The sequence below is a fragment of the Dromaius novaehollandiae genome, chromosome 16 (assembly GCF_036370855.1).
Source record: "Dromaius novaehollandiae isolate bDroNov1 chromosome 16, bDroNov1.hap1, whole genome shotgun sequence".
Classification (NCBI taxonomy): Eukaryota; Metazoa; Chordata; class Aves; order Casuariiformes; family Dromaiidae; genus Dromaius; species Dromaius novaehollandiae.
The window spans coordinates 2,717,019-2,742,926 of record NC_088113.1 but is presented as its reverse complement, the minus strand read 5'-3'; the positions used below and the strand labels follow the sequence as shown (position 1 = coordinate 2,742,926).

General features: G+C 50.6%; 2 protein-coding genes across 3 annotated transcripts in view; one reads left to right on the top strand and one right to left on the bottom strand.

Moving 5' to 3' along the window:
• The window catches only part of NECAB3 (N-terminal EF-hand calcium binding protein 3), a 54,046-nt gene that overhangs the window by 14,167 nt on the left and 13,971 nt on the right, over nucleotides 1–25,908 (bottom strand). For both annotated transcript variants that reach the window (XM_026115595.2, XM_026115596.2), the window contains exons 4-5: nucleotides 15,461–15,486; nucleotides 14,910–15,007 (exon numbers count right to left, since the gene is read on the bottom strand). In XM_026115595.2, the coding sequence (XP_025971380.2) occupies nucleotides 14,910–15,007; nucleotides 15,461–15,486 (124 nt within the window). The remainder of the gene's footprint in view (nucleotides 1–14,909; nucleotides 15,008–15,460; nucleotides 15,487–25,908) is intronic.
• On the top strand, nucleotides 1,716–3,082 carry ACTL10 (actin like 10). Its single transcript, XM_026115594.2, has one exon. The coding sequence runs from the start codon at nucleotides 1,964–1,966 to the stop codon at nucleotides 3,080–3,082; it is 1,119 nt and encodes a 372-aa protein (XP_025971379.2). The 5' UTR covers nucleotides 1,716–1,963.

The following is a 25,908-nucleotide window of genomic DNA, read 5'->3' as shown; positions in this document are numbered from 1 at the left end:
AGCCCCCCACTCCAGGAAGGGTGTCAAGTTGGGCAGAGTGTCCTTTGCGGCTTTGAATTGTTCACATGCCACTCCACTGCTACCAGGGCTTTTAGGACAAGGCACATAAAGCAAAGGGTTTGCAGCAGGCTAAGGAGCCCCACAGCAAGGCTCTGTCTCATCTGAGTAGTGCTTCCAAGAGCTGGTTGGCCAAAGCGCAGCCCAGACAAGGCTGAAGAGGTGAAAGGAGTTGGCCTAAGATGGCAGAAATTATGCCAACCTGCTGCTGGGGACACTTCTGTGTACAACCCAGGACAAGTCTTAATGCTCTGCTGCTGCTGGTTCAGATGGAGCTGGGACACTTTGGGATAAAGCCCTTCTCACTGTTCTTTAGCATGGTCCCTTAACCAGCCCTTTCTTGGTGACTCAGTGGTTTCTTCTCACTAACCGCTGAGCAGTTTGTTTGCTCTAAATAGCAAGTGATACACTTCCTCAGGGGCCCTCAGGCATGTCTCCTTGCAGACTCCTCACCCCAGCGCCTCATGGCTGCTGTGGGCCCTACATGAGCAGCCTCAGCCACAGAGCACCCCATCGCCAACAGGACGACAGGATGGTGAGCAGGTTTCTTGCCCACTTCTCTCTGAGAAGACAGTGCAGAACCTCTCTGCTCTGACATCCCTTCTTAATGTCCAGTTTGCACTAACTCACGGCTCTTATGCAAGGGCTTAAATAGCCTCTCCACAGCACAGCCCTGCGTCACCCACACATCAAGAGTGACAGCCGCCAGGAAGATGGCTCTATCTGACTGTGAATCCCAGACGATTCTTCCTGTGACATTTGGAGTTGTCTCAGTTGAAATCCTCTAACTTTAAGGAAGAAAACAGACTATGTCAGAGAAGCAGAAACAGGGTCCTTAATCTTGACTAGGCTTCCCATGAAGCCACAGTGAGCACATCTCTCAGGGTGAGTGGTTTGTTTTTTTCCTGCTTGGCTGGCCTTTGTAGCTCTCTTCTGTTGCTGGAGAATGCTGGATGCATTTTGGGGAAGTTTCCTTACCAGCTGCAGTGCAGTCTTACATTCACTTTCTCCACTGTGTTCCTGACTTGATTGTTTTTTATGTGTACACTGAAGATATTAGTGCTGAGGGACTTTTGAGAGGAGGGCTTAGGGCAGCATGCAATAAGCTTTGGGAGAATGAAGGTATCCCTATGGATCCTGGCAAGGAGGCAAGCTGGACTGGGGGGCACCCAAACAGTGGGGTCAGAAATGCACACCATGCTCCAGGTGCACGTCTGAGAAGCAGCTGAAGGACAGAGTTGGTGAGTTGGAAGGCCTTGCACATGTCTGAACTGCAGCTTTCCAAAGGCTGACAGTATCACCTTGATGCTGCAGGGACACAGCTCTTGGCAGAAGATGCCATGGTATCTGGGTGCAATGAACAGGCACAGCCCTAGAGCACAGCTCCCTGTCACTTACTGTGGTTTCTGCTCACAGCACCATTCACTTGACCTTCATATGATCACTGTTTTCAAGTCCAGTTTTCACTTGCTTACTTAAAATCATCTGGAGATTTGTTCTTCCTCTGTTGCAGACATCCTCAGGGCTCTAGGCAAGTCCTCTGGGGCTCTGCCCTCAACATGTTTAGCAGTGGCCCTGCCTGCCCCCAGCTGCTGTGTGGCAAATCTCCAGCCCCCAGGGACGCAGATGAAGGAAGGATGTTCAGTGAGGCAGGGAACAAGTGGATGGAAAAAGGAGACGAGGCAAGGTTGAGGCATACACCCTGAGAGCTGCCTGTAGGTAGGCACAGTCCCGCTCTGCCAGGGCTGTGAGCTAGAAGCTCTCTTGTAGAGGCAGGTACCTATGCCTGGTTTGCCCATTCAAGACTCTCCTCTTGTTTCATTTTAGGGTGAGACTCTCCCTCCATCTCAGCCCTGATGGTACGTACCTCTGGGGCCAGAGTCCTTCAGGAGTGCCAGTAGCCATCATGGAAAAGACTGCAGTCATCATAGACAATGGTAGCAGCTTCACCCGGGCAGGCTTTGCAGGCCAGAAAAAACCCACATTTGTGCTAAGGACCATGTCTCTGCATCCCAGCTGCCCAGGTGCAATATGGGAGACCCCGTGTCATCTCACTCCAGCTGAAAGCAGGATAGGTTTTGCCACAGAACCCAGGACTTACCCACTCAAGCACGGCGTCATTGTAGACTGGGACAGTATGGAAAACCTATGGAGCCACCTCTTCTTCTGTGGCCTGAAAGCCCTCCCAGAGGAACATCCAGTGCTCATGACTGACTCCCCCTCTTGCCCCACCACTAACCGGGAAAAGGTGGCAGAGGTTCTTTTCGAGACCTTCAGAGTGCCAGCCTTGCATGTGTCTAACACGGGGTTCCTCTCCCTCTGTGCCTATGGCAGAATCACTGGTTTGGCCGTGGAGGCTGGGGCAGGAGTGTCTCATGTCACCTCTGTCTGCTTGGGCCAGACCTGGAGGGAGGCCACCTACCGCCTTGACGTGGCTGGCTGCTTTCTCTCCAACTATTTGCATAACCTGCTGATGAAGAGCTCCAATGTTCCCCCAGTTTTGAAGGCTTTGAAGAAGACGACTGTGATCCAGCTGAAGAAGCAATGTTGCTATGTCTCCATGGACTATGAAGGGGACCTCCAAGACCAAGCTCGCCATCACCCAGCAGGATTCCGGACCCCCGATGGGCACTGGATAACTCTGCATAAGGAACGATTCTGCTGCCCGGAGCCACTCTTCCAACCAAAGCTACTCAACCAAAGTTCTCCAGGGCTCCACCTCTTGACCTTCCAAAGCCTCCAGAAGGTACCAGATCACTGCAGGAGGGATGTGATGGGTAATGTTGTGCTGTCAGGGGGCTCCTCAATGTTTCCTGGCTTTCCTGAGAGGATGTGCTTGGAGCTGAATGCCTTGTTCCATGGCACAGACTGCCAGATTAAACTCCTGGCTACCCCGGAGAGGGGCATGGCAGCCTGGGCTGGAGGCTCGATGACAGCGTCACTCAACTCCTTCCAGCACATGTGGATGGGAAAGGGCGAGTACAAGGAGCACGGCGCAGAGTACGTGCATACAAAGTTCCAGTAGCCAGACAACAACCATCCATTCAAAATGTCTGGCTGGCATGGCTGGACTTCTGCCGGAAGAAGCCAAAGTTACTGTGGGAGAAAGGTCTCTAACATGTCACCTTCATCTGCGCTGTCTGCTCGGGGCAGAGTCAAGGCTGTGGGTGGTGACTGAGAGCCAGCCATACCTTGCTGACAGAATACAAAGTAGATTCCAATGTTCCAAAACAGCTAAATTGCATTTAATCTACACTCTAGGTTATTTCTGTGCCCATCCACCATCACTGAAATAAGCACGGCTCCAATCAGGCCTGCAACACAACCACAACTTGTGCTGTGCATTCAAGCCACTCTGATTATATAGGTATAGCCAGTCTAAGGCTGAGCTCTGACGCTCAAGGTTGGAGACCGTGCACATCCAGAACACCACAACAAAGATGGCCTTTTTGAATTCATTGCCTGTAGTTGTCTGCACAGAAATGGGGTCTCCTCCTGCAGGCACAAGGTATCCCACAGAAAGGAAGCCTCCTTCTGGCAGTCAATGCATCAGGACCCTAGAGGTCCACAAGGGCAGCCACAGAGGTGGGAGGAATGAGCTGAGAAAGAGGAGGTCATCAGGGAACTTGCTCTATAGCAAGTCTAATACAGGAGGTGATTTCTCACCTTGACATCAAAGCATCTAAGCATTGGGTGCAGAATATCAGCTAATGAAAGCCAGGAAACTGAATTCACTGTCTTTGTAATTTTGCTATGTAGCTCATGTGGCCTTTCAGGGAGCTGATTCAGCTCACTGAACTGGCAGAAAAGAGCTCACTCATCTTTTCTTCCGCTGGTTTAGTGAACTGACTCATCTCAGCAAAGGGTTAGAAAAGGATCACATGTGGCACAGGGGAAGCAGATGGGAAACGCTCCCCCAGCTGTCCTGTGTAACTGCTCAGCAGCAGACGTTCCTTTCCCTATGTTTAGCCCCTGTTCCCAGCACGTAAGACCTTTGAGGGAGAGGAAAACCATGGCACATCATTGCGAGCACAGTGAGACACAGCACTGGTGGTAAGAGGTCAAGGATAGAGTCTCCATGCAGTGCAGGAGCGCTGGCTGGCCTGCAGGAATATATACTGGGGGAGTTCAGCCCTTTCCTTGAAGATACAATGAGACAGACTGAACCTATCATCACTGCCCTCCCCATGGTGTCCTCATGCACTCACCAATGCTGCAGCACAGATCAGGAGCCAGACTGACTTCACCCCCTCTGGGCACTGTGAGCTCCCTCACTTGTGTCCAAAATAGATTCCACTGACGCTATCAGCATTATTAAGGTCAAATACTTCCAATTCCTATTGTGTTTCTCTCCAAGACACAGAAGAATTGAGGATCTTGAATTCTAAAAGCTCTGCATAAAAGCACTTGAAATTAACTCTTCTGATGCTGGTGTCAAAAATCTGTTCAGGAGGGTAGACAGGAGGGTGGAGCTTGAGCCCCATGTGGTTTGCTGGCTACTCAAGTTTGGCTCTGTGCCAGAGCTGAGCCACAGGTCCAGCCCCGCAACTGTGTCAACTTGGGGCTGCTGGAACAGCTCTATCAGGCTCGGGAAGGGAATGAGGCAGGAGAAGCTGCTACAGCAGCATCATTTAGGTTTTGGTACCTGGCTCACTGCTGGTACCTGGTACCCCTTGCTCTGCTTCCTCACATTGGAATGGGGCAGCGCTAACGTGCATGACCCCAGCACAGCAGAACCAGGCCTGCAGTGACATTTCAGCAGCTGTATCTTGGCTAATCTAAAGGCCACCATCACTTCTCAATTGATCTTCAAGTTCTGCCCTACTCCTGCCTGATAAAGTTGCTTTCTTTTGCAGGAGATAGGCTGCAAGAGGACTCCTGTCCTACCCAGAGATGCTTGCAACCCGCAGGGAACATGGAGACACTCTGCCGCTACCAGGTCCCCTGCTAGCTCACTGAGGGTGAAGGGGCGGGGGGCCCTGCCACACAGCCCCCTTCTTCTGGACGTGAACCCCAGCAGAAGGCACAAGCTCTGCGTGAGGCCCCTGCACCCATCTCAGGGATGTCTTAGTCCTCAGGCTGGGGCTGAAAGGGCTTCCAGTCTTCTCAAAGGGCTGTTGGACGTACAGATGGCCTAGAGCCAGCTACTCCTGCCCCTTCCACCTGTGGTGCCCACACCCTTCGTCCCGTGTGCCCGTCACCGCCACTGTGCAGCCTCGGTTCACCTCCGCTGGTGGCAGCACCAGCTCTGCAGAACAGCAAAGGAGCAGCCCTGGTTTGCCTCCCATGAACCCTGGGACCTCGCTCCTAGAGAATGCAGCCAGGACCCAGAGGACAGGCTAGACACCCTTGCGGGAGAGATGAAAAGTCTCTGATCTAACTACCCACTGGACACGCTCATCCAAATCCAGCAGCCATTCCATCTGGAGCTGGAAATAGCTCTTTTTGAAGATATAACCCCACAGGGCTGCAGTGTTAATGAATATCAGCTCCTGGCCTTGAAAGCTGAGAGAAAGCCTCCTCTACAGAGAGCCACCTCGGGCTCACACTGGAGTGGGTGGAAAGGACAAACACAGCTGGTCTTTGTACACCTCCCCACTGCTAGAGTGAGCAGAGAGTCCTTAGCATTACTATTGATGGATTTTCATCTGTGTTTTAAAATAAACCTCATTTTTCTGCCAGAGTAAGAAGATGGCTGAGAAGCAACTGAATTGCTCTGGCCTTGGACAGCAGAGTGGTTACAGCCCTGTGCCTCTGTACTTCCCTCAGCCAAGCATCCCAGCCTGCTCCCACTGGGCCCTCCTGACCTCTTTCTACCCAAAGAGAGGAGGTTACACAGCAGTCATCAGCCAGAAACTTCCAACTAGCTGGAGGTGGCTAAAACCTGCAGAAGATGGATACCACGGGATGTGGAGACAGACCCCAGGCAGGGCTCCTAGTGTGGACCAGACAGATAATAGGGGCAAAGGTTCACAAGCAGCGACAGACTCCTGCCCTTCCCCACGCAGCTATCCGGGTAGGCTGTGGATTTCCATACCACGGGAAGAATTAACTAGACATCAACTCCAATTCATCAAGATCCCCTGAGGAAGATACTCTGAGTTTTTGTCTAGACACCCTAGGGCAACAGCTTTGTCTTCTAGCCCTTGGAGATGAGCAGGAGTGGGAGCAGCAGAGTGAGGAGAAGCCAGGCTAAAGCCAGTGGAGAGCCCCTTCCTCCTCGGAGCTGCTCCCCTGTCCTGAGAGCTCCCCAGGTCTCAGCCTGCTCTTTCCCCTGGATGGCCAAGGTGCGCAACCTATTGCAAAGCCAGAGGTGCCGGTCTAGCTTTGGGAGTACTGACTGCTGCATCTGCCCACTCACTCACCTTCTCACTACCAAAGGGTTTTGGCACTGAAATCCCCACCAGCACTGCTCCTCTGTGCTTGCTTAGTTCCCACCAGCTCAGACATGCTTCCCCCACTTATAGCAGAACAAATTACACAGAAACCCTCCCTAGGACAGTGTTAGAAAGAAAGGTGGAGAATATTAATTGATTGGCTCCCAATTGGGGCCCATGGGAAAGGATACATTATTCATCTACCACATTGTTGGGCACAATCCATTTTGTTTCACAGATGGAACTGGTCCAGAATTCAAATGTCTTTGCCCCTCTTTCCACACTGAGAGCATTTCCTGCAGTGAGCAGCCTTTGCAACCTTACGGACCTGCTTAATGAGACATATTCTGTTTCCTGCCATTGCCTACTGAGCCTCCTGCCGGGGCCAGCTGAAGCCCCTGCTGCCTTGGCATATTGATATTTCTCCTTGCACAGGAGCTGAATGCTTCTCCTCGACTGCGTTGTTCCCATTCAAAGGATGAGTCCTTGGAAGAAGCCACAGCCACAAGCCAGCCTTGCAGCATTTCCCATCTTTTCAATTTTCAAAGGTGGCCTAACTGCTGAGCTCTGAGCTCAGGGTAACTTCCAGCTCACCTTGCGGAGGCCACACTCCAGACACCTCACGACCAACTCATGATGCCTCAGGGCTATCTCCTGTTAAAACAGAATGTGAGTTGAAGCCCAAACCTCACAGATCTTCTAGGAGAACACCAGACCTAATCCTGATCCCCTTTGCATCAGGCTCATGCCTCACCAAAGGAATTAATCTTGACACTGGTTTCAGCAGAAGGTCACGTTTTATCTCAGGAGCAGGCAAAGAGGCAACTGCTCCCACGGACACCATTTCACCGCTGTGGAGGGCACATCAGGGCTGGCTCTCAGGCCTGTTCCTCTCAGCCTTCCCTGTCCCCACAGCTCACCCAGTGCTGTTGTCACACACCTGCTGCTGCCTGCCTGGGGAGGACTGAACAGCAAGTGTTCCCAGGGCAGATGCCCAGCAGCACACCAGCCCAAGCTGCCTGGTCCTGCCTTTGTGGTGTCCGTTTTCTGAATTCCTATGCCAGCCCAGGTGCCCCACGCTCAGAGGGGACCTGTGCCCTGTGCTGCTCTGCACAGGATCCGCTTTGCTGTCTAGGCAGGCGTGGGGGGCACCAGGATGCTGGGGTACCTACGCAGCCCGCATCTGGGGCAGCCTCTATGGGGTGCATAATGCTGTGACAGGCTTGGGCTGCCACTGCAAGCTCACCTTCAGCAATACACAAGCTCAGAGGTGCTCTGAGCGAGAGGTCAGGCTCCCAAGTAGACCTTTTTGGAGGCTCAGATATGCTTCTCCTTGCAGAGCAACCAACACATGCCCACGTGGCTTTGAAGCTCGTCCAACATCTCTTGGTGCGAAAGGGATCCCCTTCTTCCCAGCACACACCAAACTGCTCTGCAAAGGCAAAGCACCTACCCACCCCGACATGTCTGTATTTCAAACACACATCGCACATGGCAAGCTAGCTCCTTCCTGCCTCTCACCTAACCAAACAGCATACACAGGAGAATATCACCAGAGGGAACGGTGGAAACAAGCATTTCTCAAGAGAGCCATGCAAAATTCCCAGATATCCATCAGAAGGCACTAGAGTTCCCAGCCTCAGGGCCCGTCATGCACAGAACAAGGCACTCCCCTGGGGCGCATCTGGGCAATGCTTCCTTACCACCTTCAACTCCCAGTTTGAAAAATGGTTCCTCCCCTAACACCAAGCAATGGACATCTTGTGCTTGGGGTCAAAGGAAGCATTTCATCAGACACCAAATGCTATTCCACCCATTTGCACCACTGGGAAAATTTCATGCTAGGAGAGGGAGTCAACTGAAAATGTACTTTCAGTGTGGTTCGGCTACCAGTCCCCCTTCGCACTGCTCACTTTGGGAGAAACAGCAAAATCCTCTTGTCAGATATTACAGATAGCTTTGAACTCCTTTCTGCAAATAGAATCTCAATAAAAATAAGTTTTGCTGAGCATATGCTATACAGCATTTTCTGCCTACAGAAAAGATTCTTGGAATGGAGGAAATAACTCAGCAAGAATGAGACAGAGCTTGTTTGTTGTGGACTGGTATTTTCAGCTCCATTGACCGAGATGAAAATCCCAAAGCTCTCAAGCCTCTGTTCCAAGACCAGAGATTCCTGGTGTGGCAACAGGCAGGAAGAGATGCCCACCTTGTCCCCAGCAGGACAACTTCTGCAGTTGATCATGTTATTGACTGCGTGAAAACATTTGTTGCCTCTACTAAGATGTTTGTTGCTTATGCCAAGGCCTGTTGTAATTATGCTTTTGAGAGGTTTTAATGGTTTCTTATGACAGTGGTTAAACTTTGGACACAGAATGGAACAGGTGGTCACGTGCTTCCTGACAATGGAGAAATAGCAGCATTTAACTTGGTGGTTTATTTATAGGTTAGTTTGCAGTGTCTGCAAACTAAGGAATGAAAAGATTTTAGCATACAGTTTCCTTATAGGAAATATCAGGCTGTTTTCCCAAGGTGTTTCCATAGTTCACTTCCTACTGTTATGATATTACATTACAAATGCAAAGTTTAGTGACAGAAGAAGGTATATTTAGTACATCACAGTATAGCTATTGATGGTAATATTTTACAAATGCCTATGGAAGTGATAGAATTGGGGGAAAAAAACTCTTCTCCTGAAAAGGAATCGTTCCATTACTGTGTTTCTACCAACCCAGAAAGGAAGGATGTGAACACAGGAACACCTCATGATTTCATTTTGTTTTTCCAACCTGTGGATTCCTAGGAGAGGTCATTAGCAAGTTTACTGCCCACACATACAATATTCCCTACAAAATTGCTGTCACTTGGATGGTGAGAAGGATGAACAGGGTTTGTGTTTTTATGTGCTTTATCACAATGTTTATGCAGCAGTCTCCAATGTGCACTGCAGGCTCCAGACTGAGGAGCCTGTCAGAGAAGAGGCAGCAGATGAGACAGGCCACTTCATCTATGCCAGATATCCTGGCCAGCAGGGACAGCAGCAGCATGTGCAGAGATGGGAATCCTGGATACCAAAAAGGCTTTCGATGGCACCAGTTCAAACCACAACTCCTGAAAACAGAACTTCAGCATATTTACTCTGAACTTTGATTTCCTTATTTCCCTCCCTTACTTCCCCTTCCCCCTTACCTCCCTTTTGCTCATTGCTCTAGTGCTGTTCAGGCGAGCCAAGCACATCTCCCATATCTCTGCTTTCACTGCGCAAATGAAGCACTCTCGGCCTGTTTTTCTGTGCGTAAAGCTGGCTTATATATTAAATGAGCTTTCATGTCTGTGGACCTCAAAGAGGCTGGAGGATGCAGGGGTGAGAAATCCTGTAGCAGCAGAAGTAAGGAACTACTGGAGATGGATAGCACCCTAACTAAGAGATGCTGTGATTCAGCTGGTGAGCCCCAGCTGGGTCACATTAGAGATCTCCTTCCTCTAGCTAACAGGGTGTCACTGACTCCTCAGAAGTCACACAAAGCTCTCTTAAATACGGTCTGGGGAAAAGCAATCAGGGAGAGAAGATCCTTCAGCATCTGTTGACTGCACAGGCCTGCTCTGTAAGCAGAGCTTTATGGGGAGAGCTGTTTGAGCTGGCAGGTGTCTTCCAGTTTGCTCAGGGCACAACACTGCTACATGTCTAGGTGAGCTCCCTCAGGATAAAGGTTTACTTAGCTCCTCTAGGAGGATTGCTTCTCTGCCAAATTGGAGCTATTAGTCCTTGGCCACAGTGGCATTAGTGATGTTTAAAACAAGCAGAAACAATGTGCAGACATGTAACATGGGAAAACTCTGTGCTCTGCTCCTTCCCCAGCTCAGAGGTGTGAGCTTTGGCTAAAACCTTCCCATCCAACCCTGCTAACCCCATTACCCTATAATAACCCAAGGCTGAGTCTCATTTGGAAATACAAACACAGGAATACATTCAAGTCACAGCAGGTAAGAAAGCAGCACTTATCATTTCTGCCAGCCTCTAGCAGTAGCAGACTTTCCACACCTCTAGCAACAGCCCTGGCAGTAGTATTGCTCTTCCCTGCCTTCTCTCCAGTACCAAGCCCAGCTGGCCAGCAAAATGCCAAGGAGTAGCTCCCAGAAAGGGTTAGTGTCTGTGTCAGGATAACCCAGCGCTCAGGGCTGGGTCATGCATCTGTCATGGGGCAGACCTCACCGGGGTGAGAGCTGTGCTCCAAGTGCTGCACTCCCAAGGCCCCCTGAGCATCCTCTCTCATGGCTGCCAGCCATTCTCCCTCTTTCTAGCCCTGAGCAGATCTAAACTGAGGTGGTAAAGTAAGTCCATAAAAATCTGTTCCACCAGAGAAAGCCCGCTTCCCTTTTCCAGGGAAAACTTGTGACATCAGAAATCCCTGCCCAGCTCCATTTGCTAGTGGCTGGGTCCAAGGGTTTAATCACGTCCAACAAAAAAAAAAAAAAAAAAAAAAAAAAAAACAGCATTGCTCTCTGCCATGTGTCCTGCCCCTCTGCAAATGTCAGCCAAGAAAAGACATCATGGCCCACAGGAATTGGACAAAGACGATTTGGCCTTAACTCAGCGCTCAAGCCTGGCAAGCCTTCTGTCTGCTCATGCTGAGAGTCTGTCACTAGCTCTGGAACGGGACCCAGCTCCCGGGTGAGGAGTCCCGCCTGCTCGCCTGGCCACGGCCTCTGGTCCTCAGCGCAACGCCGCGGGACTGCACAGAGCCTGGAGAGAGCATGTGCTCAAGCCCAAAGAAAGGGGCAGAAGGAGATAAGAAAAATGAGAAGTTAATTTAAGAAAATGAGTGGCTCGAGGTGCATGCTGAACAGGCCCACAGAGCGATGTGTAATTATAATAAAGCTCACTGGGATGTTTACACCAGAAACTATTAAATGAATGAATACATCATGCCAATACTGTGAAGCAGACAGTAATTGCAGTGTCCTTTGGAGAAAGACATGAACACAATGAATTCATTATAAAAAAGGAGGAGAAGTGAAAGAAAGCATAGCTTTCTGAAGATGATTTGTTCTCTCTCTCTGGTCTTGCATTTAATAAACTTGTACAGGGAGACACAGCTAAGCCTGGATCTGGCCAGAGGGAAGCTCAGACAGAGGGTAAGATCCTGGCAGACAGCAGCAAGACACAAACAACACTTCCATGACTGCTCTGCAGAGCTGACCGCCAAGGGCTGGGTCCCCCTTTTCTTCTCCATTTGATCAATAGGCAACTAGAGGTTTTTCCCTAGCCACCTTCTCTGTGATGGCTGACTCATCCTTGCCAAAACCTCCCCAGAACATTCAGCCCTTAGCAGGTATCTGACATGGAAAAGTTTGGTCCAGATCTCTTCCTGGAAAGTTCTGGACAATTCAAGTTGTCAGTGCTCCACCTACGCTACCATTAACTCTTAATTACCATAGCTAAGACCTGGCAGCGAGCCCTGGCTCCTTTGCTGGGAAAGGGAAATAATTGCTGTGCCCCTCTGCTGCAGTGCTGGGCAACAGGACAGGCCCAGCTGGTCACCTGCTTCTGCAGAGCCAGATTCCCCGGCTGCTCTGCTGGGGACCTCCCTGCTCCTGAGCGAGGCCAATGCTGCCAGCTGGGACACAGGTATCTCTGTCAATCCACCAAGATGTATCCACATCCTTCCCCAAACCATGTAGGAAGCTGACGGTCTGCCCTTTACACTGACCACGATAGCTTCTGTCCTCCATCTGCGAAGCATAAGTGGCACATGGAGCTGAGGCCTGGAAGTCTGGGCTGAGGACACAGTTAATGCGTGCATGGCATTCGATAGCCACGACAGTTAACTGCCTAGTTGGAGAAAGGACTAATGCCTAGAGCAACCCAAAGGGAGCCAGGATGCCTGGGATCTTTTCTGGCTTTGCCATGCACACTGGGGTAGTGCCAAGCAAGGGACTGAGGTTGGAGGAGCCTGCCAGAGCTGAGCAACCAGGGGCAGCTCATAGCAGAGCTGGGGGCTGTAAACACAGTAACCCTGTCACCTGGGCAGCAGAGAGAGCCTGCTCAGGCAACTGGCCCAGGTGATGCTGAGCCGTAGCTTAACTCCACTAGGCCTAAACATTTGAGCCCTGGAAATGCCCTTCTGTAGAGCAAAACAGACCCCCACCCTTCTCCTTCCCAGGCCTGGGACTGCAGTGCCTGCAGGTGTCCATGAGCCTGTTTAAGTTACCAGCTTGCATACAGAGCCTGTGGATGGCAGCACGAAGCTCAGCAGGCAGCTGAGACCCATCGCATTTGGGGCTGGACTCTCTCCCAGCTCCCAGCCAAGCAGAATAAAGCATCTCAGACACATCCACACCGCACTTCAGTCACAAGAGCCCTGAGGCTTCATGTGCTGTACTGGTTGGTGCAAAATCCTACTGATTCCCCCGTTTCCATGAGCACAGCCACTTCATATCATGCATCAAACAGTTACACTGAAAGGAAAGAAAGGGCCAGCCCTTCCCACAGCTGTCAAACGGAATCAGTCCTGAGCACACAGCTAAAATGTCTTATGTGCTTAAGATGCAAACAGGGATGCTGGTCCCCAAGGAAGGTTCCCATGCAGTATTCACCGTTGCTCACCCGCTGTACTTAGACTGCAATGCTGTGCGCTGCAGACCTCTGCCCTCAAACACAGGCAGGCAGGCTCATAAAGCCGGACACTGCTTGGCCTAATTAACACTCTCAGATCTGCCTTCCAACATTACAAGCTGCAGGAAGAAGGAAAGCGTTCACAGCAGGGAAGAACTCAGCACAAGACTGGCAGTCAATGAATTTCACCATTTCTTCCCTTAGCAGGAGACTCTCTTGAACATCGTGCAATTTCCCAACACAGCCCTCTCTCCACAGCGATTCTCGACTGCTCCCTGGGAGCCAAGGCTTGAGGCACTGTGAACACGGGCCAGGCTGAGCTCAAGCTGCCTGGGGCAGTTTGGTGCAGACTCAACCCCAGGGTCCCTGCTTCACTTCACACCTGGTTGTGGACAAGATCTCACTTTCGCTCGGAGATGTAGCATGGATATCTACGGCTGCCATCTGCACTCCTCCCTCCTCTAACAGCCGCTACCTCCTGACTGCTGCTTTACCCAACTGGTTGCCAGTGTTCTGCTTGCAGGGCTCTTACGTGCCCAGAGCAGTAGAAAGAAGCCTAACGGGCTCTTCAGAAGTGCCTTTGGGGACAAGGAGCATATAGCAACTTGGGTGAAAAAAGAGTCTATTTACTACAAACAGGAACAAAAAGAAGCAGCCACTTGCTCTGCAAGCTTTGCAAGCAACCGGAATGCAAACATTGCCCAACATGCTGACCTGAGGGACCCTTCCAGATGTAGAGCCCCATCATGACTGGGGTGGTGGGACCCATTTCTGCCAAACTAGCTCCATTCTGCTGGATTTAGGCAGCCTTACAAGTTTGGGACCTCATCTTTGCAGAGGAGATGGGTGTTTAACCTTGACTGCAGTTTCCTCGGCAGGCCCTCACTCTTCTCAGCCTCTGGTGACTGGTGCCATTGTGGTGGAAGGGCCAGCCAGCAAAGAGCACCATGAGTGCAGGCCCCACACTGGGACATGGCTGTGCCATCAGCACCTCCTGCAGACTGTGCCACTCTGGGAGAATCCCAGACGCTGGGGATGGCTCCCTGTGCCCCAAAATGGCGCAGGCAGATGTGTTTGGAGAGCATGAGGACCTTTAAAAGGGGAGCTGAGCCAGCACCATGCCATTCACTGGCAGAGGGTCTCGCAAATGGGAGGAATTCAGAGTTTCCTCCATGGTCCAGCACTAGTGCAGAGCAGTGAGAGCTCAGACTCCTATGCAGGGTCACAGGTAGAGCAGCTCCCCTCTGTTTCTCGCCTCCTAGGGCCTTGCCGAGCTGAGATTGGGCAGCAAGCTCTCACTTACCCCGAGGTGATACTCGCTGGTAGGATCCTGTCTCAGCCTGGGAACTATTGCCCATTCCCTAGGCTGCCTCTGAGACTGCTCTGGAGCACAAGAGAAGGATGGGCCCTTTTTGCTGCAAGGTAGAAGAAACAGCAATGCTCCCAGAAATGGTTTTCCCAGGCTGGATTCCACATGCAGTCTGAGAGGAGCTATGAGACAATCACTGCTAGAGCTGCATTAGGGAGAAGCGCCCCAAGGCACCTCCTGAGCACCAGTGCACAAGCCCTTCCCCTCCTCCAGCACGGCTCCCCCTTCCTCCAGGCGTGCTGCAGGCCACGCTGCTGCAGCAGTCGCTGCACGTCAAGACAACTGAAGCATGCACAGGCAATCTGACACGTCGGGGAGATACCACCTTTGCTGCCTATGAAACCACAGCTTTTTATGAACACAGATGGGCCTATCACACATGGTCTAACACTAAGAAAGAAGCCAAGATCACTGTGACTTCTGTTACAAACCCATCTGCCCTGTCACCCCAACACAGTGCTGCAAAAATCTCCTATGACCCCATCCTTACCAGCTTGGTTTTGTCCATGGCTGCCAGGACAGTAGAGTTGAGGACTTCCAGTGCAGAAAGCACATGTCTGTATTCTCCAAGATATGCTGAGAAATAATCTGAAGTGGGAGAGAACACCACAGTTAGCTTCCCAAGTATCTCCTTCCCCTCTTACCCTTGCACAAGCTCCAGCTGAGGCACCCACCTGCCCTTGTCCTAGGCCACCTCGCTTCCTAACCGCCCAGCCCTGGCCGTGGCCACGAGGGTGCCAGGCTCAGCCCTCAGCACTGCACGGCCCAGGCTGCACAGTATACATCCCTCTCTTGGGAGTGATGCTTCCTGCCTCAGACCAAAAGGACCAAAATTGAGAGCCCTTTACTATCTCCAGGGACAAAAAATCCTGGAGAAAACCCTGTGACGTCCTGTCAGGACAGCTGGGATTCACGTGAAGGGACCATCAGTGTCATTTAGCCAGGAACCCAGCCCGGACCACATCAGCAATGCACAACCCCTGCCCCCGCAGACCCTCCAGAGACAACGTGCTTGGAGAGCAGGAATAGCAGCCTACTTACCACACAATTTCTCCGTGTCTACATTGCTGCAAGAAACAGAAAAACAAGCTTTTGTTAGAAGGTGGGGGTGGTTTAGGAGAAACAGCCATAGGGAGCAGTGTCTTGAGGGCTCACTTTGAGCCCCAGTAAATTTGTTATTGCTCTGCCAGTGTATTTTTAAGAGGCCTGAATAGTGTCCCTCCAAAGCCTTACTCGTCCCATACCACAGGAGCCTCTGGCTGCTGCTCCTGCCAAGTGGTCTCTCTCCTGCTCTCCATTTGATCCTAAACTTGGTGCAGGTTGAGCAGTGTCCTGGAGCGCTGTGGGGCCTGGCTGCCAGGACCCAGCTGTCCCCAAACCCACCTGAGGGGGCGAGTGGCCCCTCAAGTGACCAGCAGCCACAGTGCAGGGTAAGCCCAGCTTCATTGGGCCCTCTTGGACGAGGACTGTCCTGGTCATCTAGGGCTGCCTTCAGGCTTCCAGGGGGCACAGGGCTGAACAGCTTCATGGGTTGCACAGTCAGTTCACAAAATGGGTCATTCCTGCTGCAAAGGCCATTAAAGCAGGGACTTGGGTTCAAAACCCTTGAGGGGTGACTGGGGGGGAGGCAGGGGCGCAATCCTCTGCCCCTTCATGGCAGCAAAGTGCACTGCACAGGAAAATCAGTGCTGGCATCCGTGCTGGTCTGGGACAGATCATGAGGTTTAGGATACCCGCAGCCACCGAATGGATGACAAAGAGAAAACTAAACACTGAGAAGCTTGTTCCTTCACTGAACCTCTGAGAGCCCAGGTAAGCAGAGACACTGTACTGCTGCATGCAGACGGGGTCACGGCGAAGCAGCACAACCAGCCTCGCTCTGCGACTTCTTCCTCGGAGCGCACAACTCTGCAAGCCTAACAGTTGTCTCCTGAACACAGAGCTAATGGGCATTACAGACAAAAAGGGCTGAGCCTTTATGATAATAAAGGCAGCACTGAGGTGCAGCGGGAGGAGGAAACGGAGCCCAGAAATAGCTGCAAGTGCTCGGGACCAGCATCGGAAACAATCACAGGTTTACCTGAAGCTGACAGATCAATTCAGGCAGCCAAAGCTGCTGAGCAGAGCTGCCTGGGATGCCCGGCATTGCCTTCACAGCCTTCAGGGAAAATGCCCCAGGATATCATTTATTCAAATCAGCCTCCTCTCAAGAAATTCTGCTGTGTCAAAATCCCCGGAAGGACTGCAGCTATTTTGATTCCTGACTGGGAAGGTAAAAGAGAGTATGAAAGAAAGAGATTTTTTAAATGCCTAAGTGCTGTTGCACGTGGAAGCACTGGTGATACCCGGAGTGTCACACAAGCATGAGGATGGCTGCAGCCACTCTGCTCGAGGAGCTCACAGTGTCGCTTCTGCTGCAGCTGAGGCAGCGCAGGTGAACTCAAGCCGCTGCTGCATTGCACTGTTCCTCCACTGACACTGCTCCCAAGGCAAAGAGGCAAAGATGCCCCAAGGAGAAATTAGATGAGAGCGTGTCCAAAATGCCATGCCAGAAACAGCCTCAGTGATTTAAACAAAACCTTTCTACAACTTTCCCCCAAAGATCAGAGGCTGGTTTCAGTGTCTCCATGTTTCCACTGGGATTCTACTTCACTTTCTTTAATTATACATAGTGCTTCAAATCATGAAAATATGCAAACAGCTTTGGGCAAGACCATGCCCAATCTTCTCATTTTTGATCTGCCAGATCTCAAATTTCTGCTTTCCCCATTCCTTACATGGGGAACATCACATCCTGTCACTGCTTCTATTGGAAAGAGACCTTTCCACCTAGTCCAGCAAAGCTTTAACAACACAGCAGATTGCACAGCGCTGCAGTTTCACACTTAGCAATATAAACCCAATCCTCATGTAGAAGAGCAGGCAGCAGGCTTGACTGAGGTGCAGTGCAGCCATCTGGCAAAGTCCCCATGAGCCATGGCAGTGTCCCCAGCTGCCCTGGGATGTGACATGGACCCACAGGGCCCCAGAGCAGCAAGCACCCAGAGCAGACCAGGATGGGCAGTGAACCACTGGGACTGGCTGTGGATGATGGTCCCAGAGGGAGCTGACTCAGAAGAAGGATGCTCTTGTGCTTATGGTTTGCTGGAGAACCCACTTTCAGGGTACATTAACGATGGGAGTGATTTGAAACAAAACTTGGTCATGTTGACAAAGAGCAGATTAATCTGAGAAGATTTTCAAGAGAACCCAAACCCCTTTAGTGTGAGAAGACATCACAGAGCCATGGCAGGGGGTCTGACCTCCTCACTGCAGACCCCTGGGTTTAGCTTAGTTGCCACAGAACACCTTGTTGGACAACAGAGATGGGCAGTTTCTGGGTATGATCTCATTCATCTACTTTAAACATCTACTCCAGGATCTGGTTAAGCCAGGGCTCTGGTACACTGCTCTGGCACTGCAGACAGCATTTGAAGTGGATAAAAATATATAGTTTCCCTCAAGACACAAGACAGATAATCAGCAAAACCAAAGCAAAACCAGAATCCTGACAATTCCACTCTGTCAAACTTTGCTGGTCCCATCTTTGAGCAGCTCCATGCATCCACCCAACGCTCTACTAGGGTGACTGGCGTTTGAAGCAAAAGTTACAATTGGAAAAATGTCTTACTCCTCCTTAATTTTTTTTCCACATATTTTCTGAAAGCTGCCTGGAGCCTGCAGTGTAGCCAGGAGTGCCCTGCTGCTGCATGGTCACAAGAGACTGTGGCACAGCAGCATCCGCTGGCTTTACTTGTTAAAATAGTGCCACACAACAGTAACTGGAACCTCTGGTTCCCCTCCAAGAGATGGGTAAAATTTGCAAAAGAGGAGATGTGGCCCCAAGCTAGCAAAACGCACAGTCACACTCCAAAGGGACGTTACCCAGGTGGTTGCATGTGTAAAACCTAGAGCTGGGAATGGTTTCACGAGGATGGAGAGGGGGCCACCAGCTGATACCATGGCCCAACTCCCAATCTTGACTCTAGTGTGTGGTGACAAAAAGCTGCTATCAACAACAACTCTACAGCTTCTCAGGAGAGGCCAGCAGTTATTAATAATCTTTCGTATCCTCTCTTGCTGCTTAAAACATTAACTAATTAATCACTAAAACACTGAATGATTAAAAACTGAACCAATCACTGAGAAAGTTCTTGTGGCAAAACCAACTTTCTGGGGGTTTTCCAGTGGAAGATCTACTTCCTTTCCAACACAGTCTGTTAGCAAACCCTGTATGGCCATCTCTTCCCACATCTCATGTTCCTGCTGCACCTGCGTCCCTGCCTTACTAACGGTGCAAAATCACTCCCAGCTCACTTGCTCTCCCTCCGGCAGCTTGGAAACATCAACTCCCAGGACATGCTATGGCAAGGTAAGGAGTAGAAGTGAGTGCAGCAAGCAAATCTCAGTCAAGATGATGCCACTTTCATGCTACTAGAGGCTATTTCACTCCAGAAACCAGAAAGAGTTAATGTAAAGGCCCTGTGTGCCAAACTCTGACCCATTCACAGGACTGCGATGGTAGAGCAGCTTCCACCCTGCTCTCCCTCTGAAATCCCTTTTCTCACTCCAGGAGAAGAGCCATAGTCTCTCTCCAAAGCACTTATCCGGAGACTCTCCACATTTCCACGTAGCTGTATTTTGACTGTTCTCAAATCCCTGATTAATTGTAATTAAGCTTGAACTGATGATGAAGGATGTCATCACTATGTCATTGGGATTTTGTCAGAATGTGCCTGGAATTCATGCAAGAAAATATCAATCAGCTTCAGCAAAGCAGATGGGAAGTTTTTTTTATCATTTATTTGTTCATGTTGGAGATCTCTGATGGTCACAGATCTGGTTTCCAGACCTTTACAGAAAACTCTAGAGAGTTTCAGTTACTTTCCCGAGTTCAAAGACTGGCAGAAGCTGAGAGTTTGAGTATCTGACCAAACAGGGAGATAGGAAGAAAGTTTACACTACTCAATTCTTCCACAGAACCAGGAGCTTGAGGTTACTTCATCTGAGAGTTTTTAAAAAAATACAGGGGTCAGTGCTCCTACGGAAATCTCAGCTCTTTCGCTCAAAGCTTCATGTGGCTCAAGATCAGAGAAAATCAGCAGATTTCCTCTCACAGTGATCTGACCACTACCTCTTGCAGAAAGGATGATTTGTTGAATCTTATTTTTCTAAATTTCCCTGACTGCTCCAGGACAGAAAGAAATGTGAGGGCTATATGACACTTGCCTAGGTAGATTTCATCAGTCCTCCACAAACAGCAATAAGCATGCGACATAAAACGTTCAGTCCAAAGGCCTTGATAAATGAGCCTCTGTCAAGACATCCCATAGGTCAAGGAGAAGTATCTAGACTGATGAGACGGAGCTCCTGACGCTTTTCCTGTGGCTCCCGTGGGTGCCAAGAGCAGGGAGGACCCGGCTCCTGCACCAACACCTTGGGATCTCCTCGGCCACATGAAACCCCCAGCAGTGACTGCTGCCATCCACCTGGCTGGAGTGCAGACAGACAGACAGCGGCTCAGAGAGACACTTCTGCTGCAAAGGAGGTTTTTCATCCCTTCCAAAAACATTTCTCTTTTCTTTCCCAGGATTTTCAGTGAATGAAAAGGTAATTTTGCAGGGTAACATATTTTTCTGTTCTGCTCCAGCGCCAGGTTTGGCATCATGCTTTCTGACAACTTAAATGAAACAGTGAACCTAGCTGTTGTATCAAATTGCAGAGAAAAGTTGAATTAAGTTTCAGCATAAAATATTATTTTTAAATGTCAAATAATTAGAACAAAGAGCTATTTTAAAGCCAAAATGAAGTAACTGTGATAAATGCAGAACAAAAAAATGTCTTGTGGGGAAATGCAAAATCTTCAACCAAAACCATTCAAACACACTTTTTGGATTCAAAGCTTTTTTACAGGAAATATTTTGACTTGCTTTAATTGTTTGCACCATCCAAGCCATTGAAGGCATGCCGAGATACACTCAAGGCTTTATTCCACCTGCTCTAAACTACCCGACAGAGCTGACTGAACGCACACGGCACCAGCGTGAGCACCAGATAAAAAGGGAGGTGGAAGGAAGACTAGACAGGAAGGAAGGAGAGACAGAGAGGAAAAGAGAGCGTGGTGCTGTGGCTCTCTGGAAGGAGAACGAATAATGTATGAGAGCTCTAAAATATTAATCTTCCCAGATGTCAGCTCTGTTCCCCAGCAGAGCAGATGCAGGCTTGCAGTGATGAAAGACAGTGAGGATATGTCTGGGCAGCACTCCATTACCCAGACAAAGACAATGCCTGGGTATAAAAATCTCCTTTACTTTCTCTCCTTTGGTCAAGCTGACCCTGACAAAGAAACACAGTCCTTTCAACCTAGATCTGAGGAACAAAGCACCCTTGAGGCCAAATCCACTTACTGGATTAAGTGTGAAAATCTCCACTGAGGAAATACAGCCATCCTCCAAGGCAGAAGTTCCTATCTTGAAAAAAACTATGGGACATATAAGAAGAAAACCAGATACATTTATAGAGCTGACCATGCTTGTGCTAAATTCCTGTCCAAGAAGAGAAGGTGGGTAGGTTACAGGCCAAAACCCTGTACAGGTGAAGCCTGTGATTTTGGGGAACCTAACTGCTTTCCAGCTTTGTAATGCTTTGAGTTCTATGACTCTTTTTTGCTGCTCTTATTTAAACCCTTAGAGCTAATCTGTCTCCTTGGCCCTCCAGGAGAAGTCTCGCCCCAGGCCCACCACTGCTCAGTCCTAAAGCGCCTGCATATACAGTCCACAGGGCGGAGGAGAAAATTTGCCCACTGACACCTTTTGGGGTCATTCTACGTATTGGCAATGTTTTTTCCTTGTTTTTCCTGATTCTGCAGGGCTTATCCACTGTGGTGGGCAGTAGGAAGACCCCTAGGATTTCCACGAGCTCCCTGATCCAAGCAGGCTCTCCAAGCACTATGGCAACTGGAGACAACCTTCTCATCTGAATCTCATCTCTGCCCTGCTCTGGCAGCAGGGCTACTTTTTTTCTCCACTATCTCTCAGACCCAGGTCACACAAAAATGTATTCACTGCTGCTTCTCCTCCTCCAGACTCACCTACCAGAATGGGACTCAACACGCAGCTCCCTTAGAAAGCCACACACCCAGAGGGGCTCAGTTTAAAGTCAAGGCCCTCTGCACAGCTCCCAGTTTGGAGAAAGAGCTCTTCATGCAAGGCGAAATTATTTTACTGAGCAACATCTCAGGCCCCAGCCAAATGCTGGGATCGAGAGCAATGCACTCGAGACCTGGAACAGGACAAGACTGCAGCCCTGACCTAGATACAAGCACACCCTAGCACAGTCTCACTGGACTAGAAGTTGCTGCCCTGTGAGAGCTGGAGCCCACGCTTCTCCTTTCAGCTGGACATCTCCCAGGGCCTTGGAAACAGATGCTGGCTAGAGTTTTACTGGGATTGCCCAGACTCCTGCAAGTCTGCTCCAGACACAGTCCCATCACCAGAGACACGTGCCCTGCACCCAGGAGAGGGAGTTCCCAGAGAGACACTCTTGCCAGTGAAAATGGTTTTTCGTGCCCAAGTTGCCTTGCAGGCAACTGGATTCCCCAGAGCCGGAGGGAGGAAATGCATCTGCTTTGGGAGGGAGCAGGGAATTTTTCTCCCAGCTTTATTTAGCCTCTGCACCTGCCTCACTGATGAGAAAGGGAGTTGGCTGGCAGCTTTTTGATGTGCACATTAGGTGTCCCTGAGCTGTCTTGACCTCTCTGCTTATTCCCCCACTTGTCCTCCTAGGGCAATCTTTCCTGGAGCTGCCCACCTGTTGGAAACCAAGGGCCTGCCTGCTCCCTGGCTGCCCAGGAAACCCATTTCACTGCACAGGCACAGCTGCTCCACTTCCTTTTCCTACATGTTGCTGTGAGCCCCGAGACAGCCAGCAAGCTCCTGACACCACTGGCATGTGTTTTCCTCTGTACCTCATGCCCTGAAGCAGCCACTGTGCGAGGCAAGGGAAGGAGCCGGTGTGCAGTGGCAGAGCACAGGTAGCATTTAACAATCCCACCTCCTAATGCTCCCTCAAAGATTTTGCTAACAGTGCATGAGTCCTGCACTGCAGGGGCTGTGCTTTTCTCCCCACTCCAGCCCAGCTGTCACCCAGGGACAGGCTCTGTCCCCATCACCCTCATCAACACCAGGTCTCGTTCAGCCAAGGCTTTCTTACAGCTCCCAGTTTTTTATCTCCTCTCCGCACTGCCACTAAATCCAAAAAGTCAGTGTCTCGTTCCCTGCCCATGCATGGCAGAGTCAAGGCAGCCCTGCTGCTGAGAGCAGGAGCTGCAGCTCTCCTCTCTTGGAGAGGTCAGAGGATATGAGCAGGACTCAGTGACTTCTCCTCCCAACCAGGCCAGGGCAGTGCATCACCGCTCCGGTGACGGAAGAGCCACTCCTGAGCTATGTAGGCTCCCAGACAGTCACATTTTCCTGTCCAGAGCAGCTGCATGGCAACAGCATGATCTGTGCATCAATACAGGCTAGGAACTTACTGAGCAAGCAGCGGCACTGCTGGAAAGGACCTGAGAAGGACAGTGGATGCTAGTCAGCTGGGCTTGTTTAGTCCTGTGAAGAGGAGGCTAAGTGGAGAGCTACAAATACTTAAAGAGGAGATCTTGTCAGGAAGATCCCAAACTGCTGATTACTAGAAGCTGGAAGGGCACAGTTGCTTCTTGTACAGTCTTCCTAAGCTTCTTCTGTTGACACTGGTGGCAAAAAAATATTGGGAGAGACAGAGCCTGATTTATCACAGCTTGGCTCTTTTTGAGTTCTTTCATATGCTCACAACACCTCCATGGCAGGTGTTATGGGCAAGGAACATGCAAGGGGAATTTACTGCATCTCATCTAACTCATTGACCAGAGTCACCACAAGCACTGAGTGAAGGGTGGAGCAGACCTCACAGGAGAGGGCAGGATCACTCCATCTAGACCTCACCTCCTCCTGACAGTGGCCAGCAGAGCCAGTTCATGCACACAGTGTGTACCCTTCGGCCTGGGGAAATCCAAATCACTTCCTCTTTGGGGACAGCAAACTGTTTTGACAGATGAGGGAAAGATTTTCAGTTTGGCTTCCTAAGGAAATGAGGCTCACAGAATCACAGTCTCTGTCTAGCTCCTGGTTTCCTCTGGTAGGAACTCAGGAATCCAGTACCCAACTTCACCCAGTCTCAAAGATACCAAGTTCCTACAAGCTCAAGGAAAAGAGGCAGCCAGGGAGAGAAAAGGACTGTCCAGTCTCTCTGCTGAGGAGAAGGCAGGGGTACCGGCACAGCCCTTACGAGACACCAGTGGTTCCACAGAGGAGGAAGTCTCTATGAGCACGCCAGAAATGAATGTCAGAAAATCCAGCTCTACGTACAAAGCCATAGGAAACCTCTGCCAATCACACCGCACTCAACACTGCTCGACTCCTCCGTTACCTGCCATTGAACAGCGGGTGAGAGGATCCTGTGCCCTGCCTGGTGCACGTCAGTGAGAGTTACATACATCTTCATACAAAAACAGAGCACAACCTATTACGTATCTGAGCTGAAGTCTTTGGCAAGATCAATGAAGTGACAAGTTCTCTAATGCCTCCAGAGGCTGCCCAGAGCCAGGCCAGGCCTGTTTGCCTGCCCTAGCCACGGCTTCTCTGCCATTTGTGAGACAGCAAATGCCACGGTTCAGTGCAAGGCCACGAGTTCAAATCCAGGCTGAAGCAGCATGAAGTGAAAGCTGACACTGTCTAGTGACGGCTGTGTGCTGTGTATGACACCAGCCGTGGGTCTGGTCGGCCCAGGGGAGACACCACATGCAAGAGGAGGTGGCAAGCTCTGGGAACAAACTGAATAGTTTCTCACTGGGGCCAGGCCTGTCTCCTGAAGTCACCCATCCTGGCAGGCACATGGCTCCGGGTCAGGGTTAGAGCACTCTGCCAGCCACGGCACTGCCGTATGTTGTTTAGGGGGATGGGATGCCATTTACTGGGATGATAAGCTCAGTGCCAGACTCCCACTCTGGGAGATCCCATCTCCTCCTCCTTCACAAGCTGGGGATCAGGCTGAAGAGATCTCCCTTCCTCACCATGCAGCTGCCCTGCTGCCAAATCCCAAATCCTATCCCTCTCCTGTCTGCTCAAGCCAGCATACTCAGACCTGTCAGAATCTTTCCCTGCTTCCTCCAGCCATGGAAAACCTTGTCTGCCTGCTCCACCCTGCCCCATAGGAGGCCTGCCCTCTCCATCCTCGGAAGGCAGCGCTGAGCAGTCCACATCCCACTAGCCCTGCCACTCAGTGAAGCTGTCCCTAGATTGACCCTGCATGTGTAGGTGCAAATCATGTCCCAGCCAGGTCTAAGAACACAGAGCACACTTAAAACGGCCTCATGGCTGGGCCATCCCATCCTCTATTGCACAAATCAGGGCATCCTACTAGGGCTGGAGGGAAGAGGGTCTCATATGTTTGCTTGAAGTTACTAAATGCAGGACTTTGGAAACCAACTGCAGATCCCTTCTGTTCTTCACGGCATAAAGAGATCAAAGACACAGTGGTCATGCCCTGCTAATAGATGTCACCAGCTCAATGCTGCAACTGCCATGTTGTCATAGCTACCATGCTGTCATTACAAGTAACGATTTACAGAGACAGCACCGCAGCAGACAGGGCCAAACACAGCTCTTGGAGATGGCCCGTTCCCCTGGGGCTGTCTGTCTACACAGAGCACACAGAGCCCACAGAAGGGTCTGAGCCAGCCTGGCACCACCAGTCAGGTCAAACAGGTGCCTGACCCATGTCTTTGTCTGTCTGGGCTCTTCTGCTCCCTTGAACACGGTAGATACTCTCCTGGTGCTGGGGTGAATGTGGAGGAATTGCCCCAACCCACGTCAGCTGGGGCTAATGACCTATAGCACTCCTGTCTGCGACACACAGCCTCTGGAGTTGAGGGGATCAATCATCTCTGCTCCTCAGGCTTGCCAGCATGTGTGGCAAATGTCAGCTCATGATAACTGGTTATTATATCACCAAGACTGATGGGGAGGGACAGCTATTCTCCTGCAGCATCTGAGTACCGTGCCCCAAAGTCAAGCAGGAGAGTCGCAGTTCAGCAGCCCTGCCTTGTCAGCAGCATGTCACACTGCATATGGATGACAACAGCTTAGTCTGCAGGCTGGTTTTCTTATTTGCTATGCACCATGGTGGTACCTATGCGACTTCTGTCAGAGCAGTTTCATCTGCTCTGGACAGCTGGGGGAAGCCTGACTTGGAAGGCAATGGTAAACCAGGAGATATTTGCCATTCAGTTAAGGTCACAGTTAAAACTCCTTTCTTGCAAAAACCCCTGCTTTGTTGCAATCTGTTTCTTCCGGTGGTGTTGTATTGGGGATGACTCCAAGGTCACCCCAAACTGGAGCCAGAGGAAAGGATAGGTT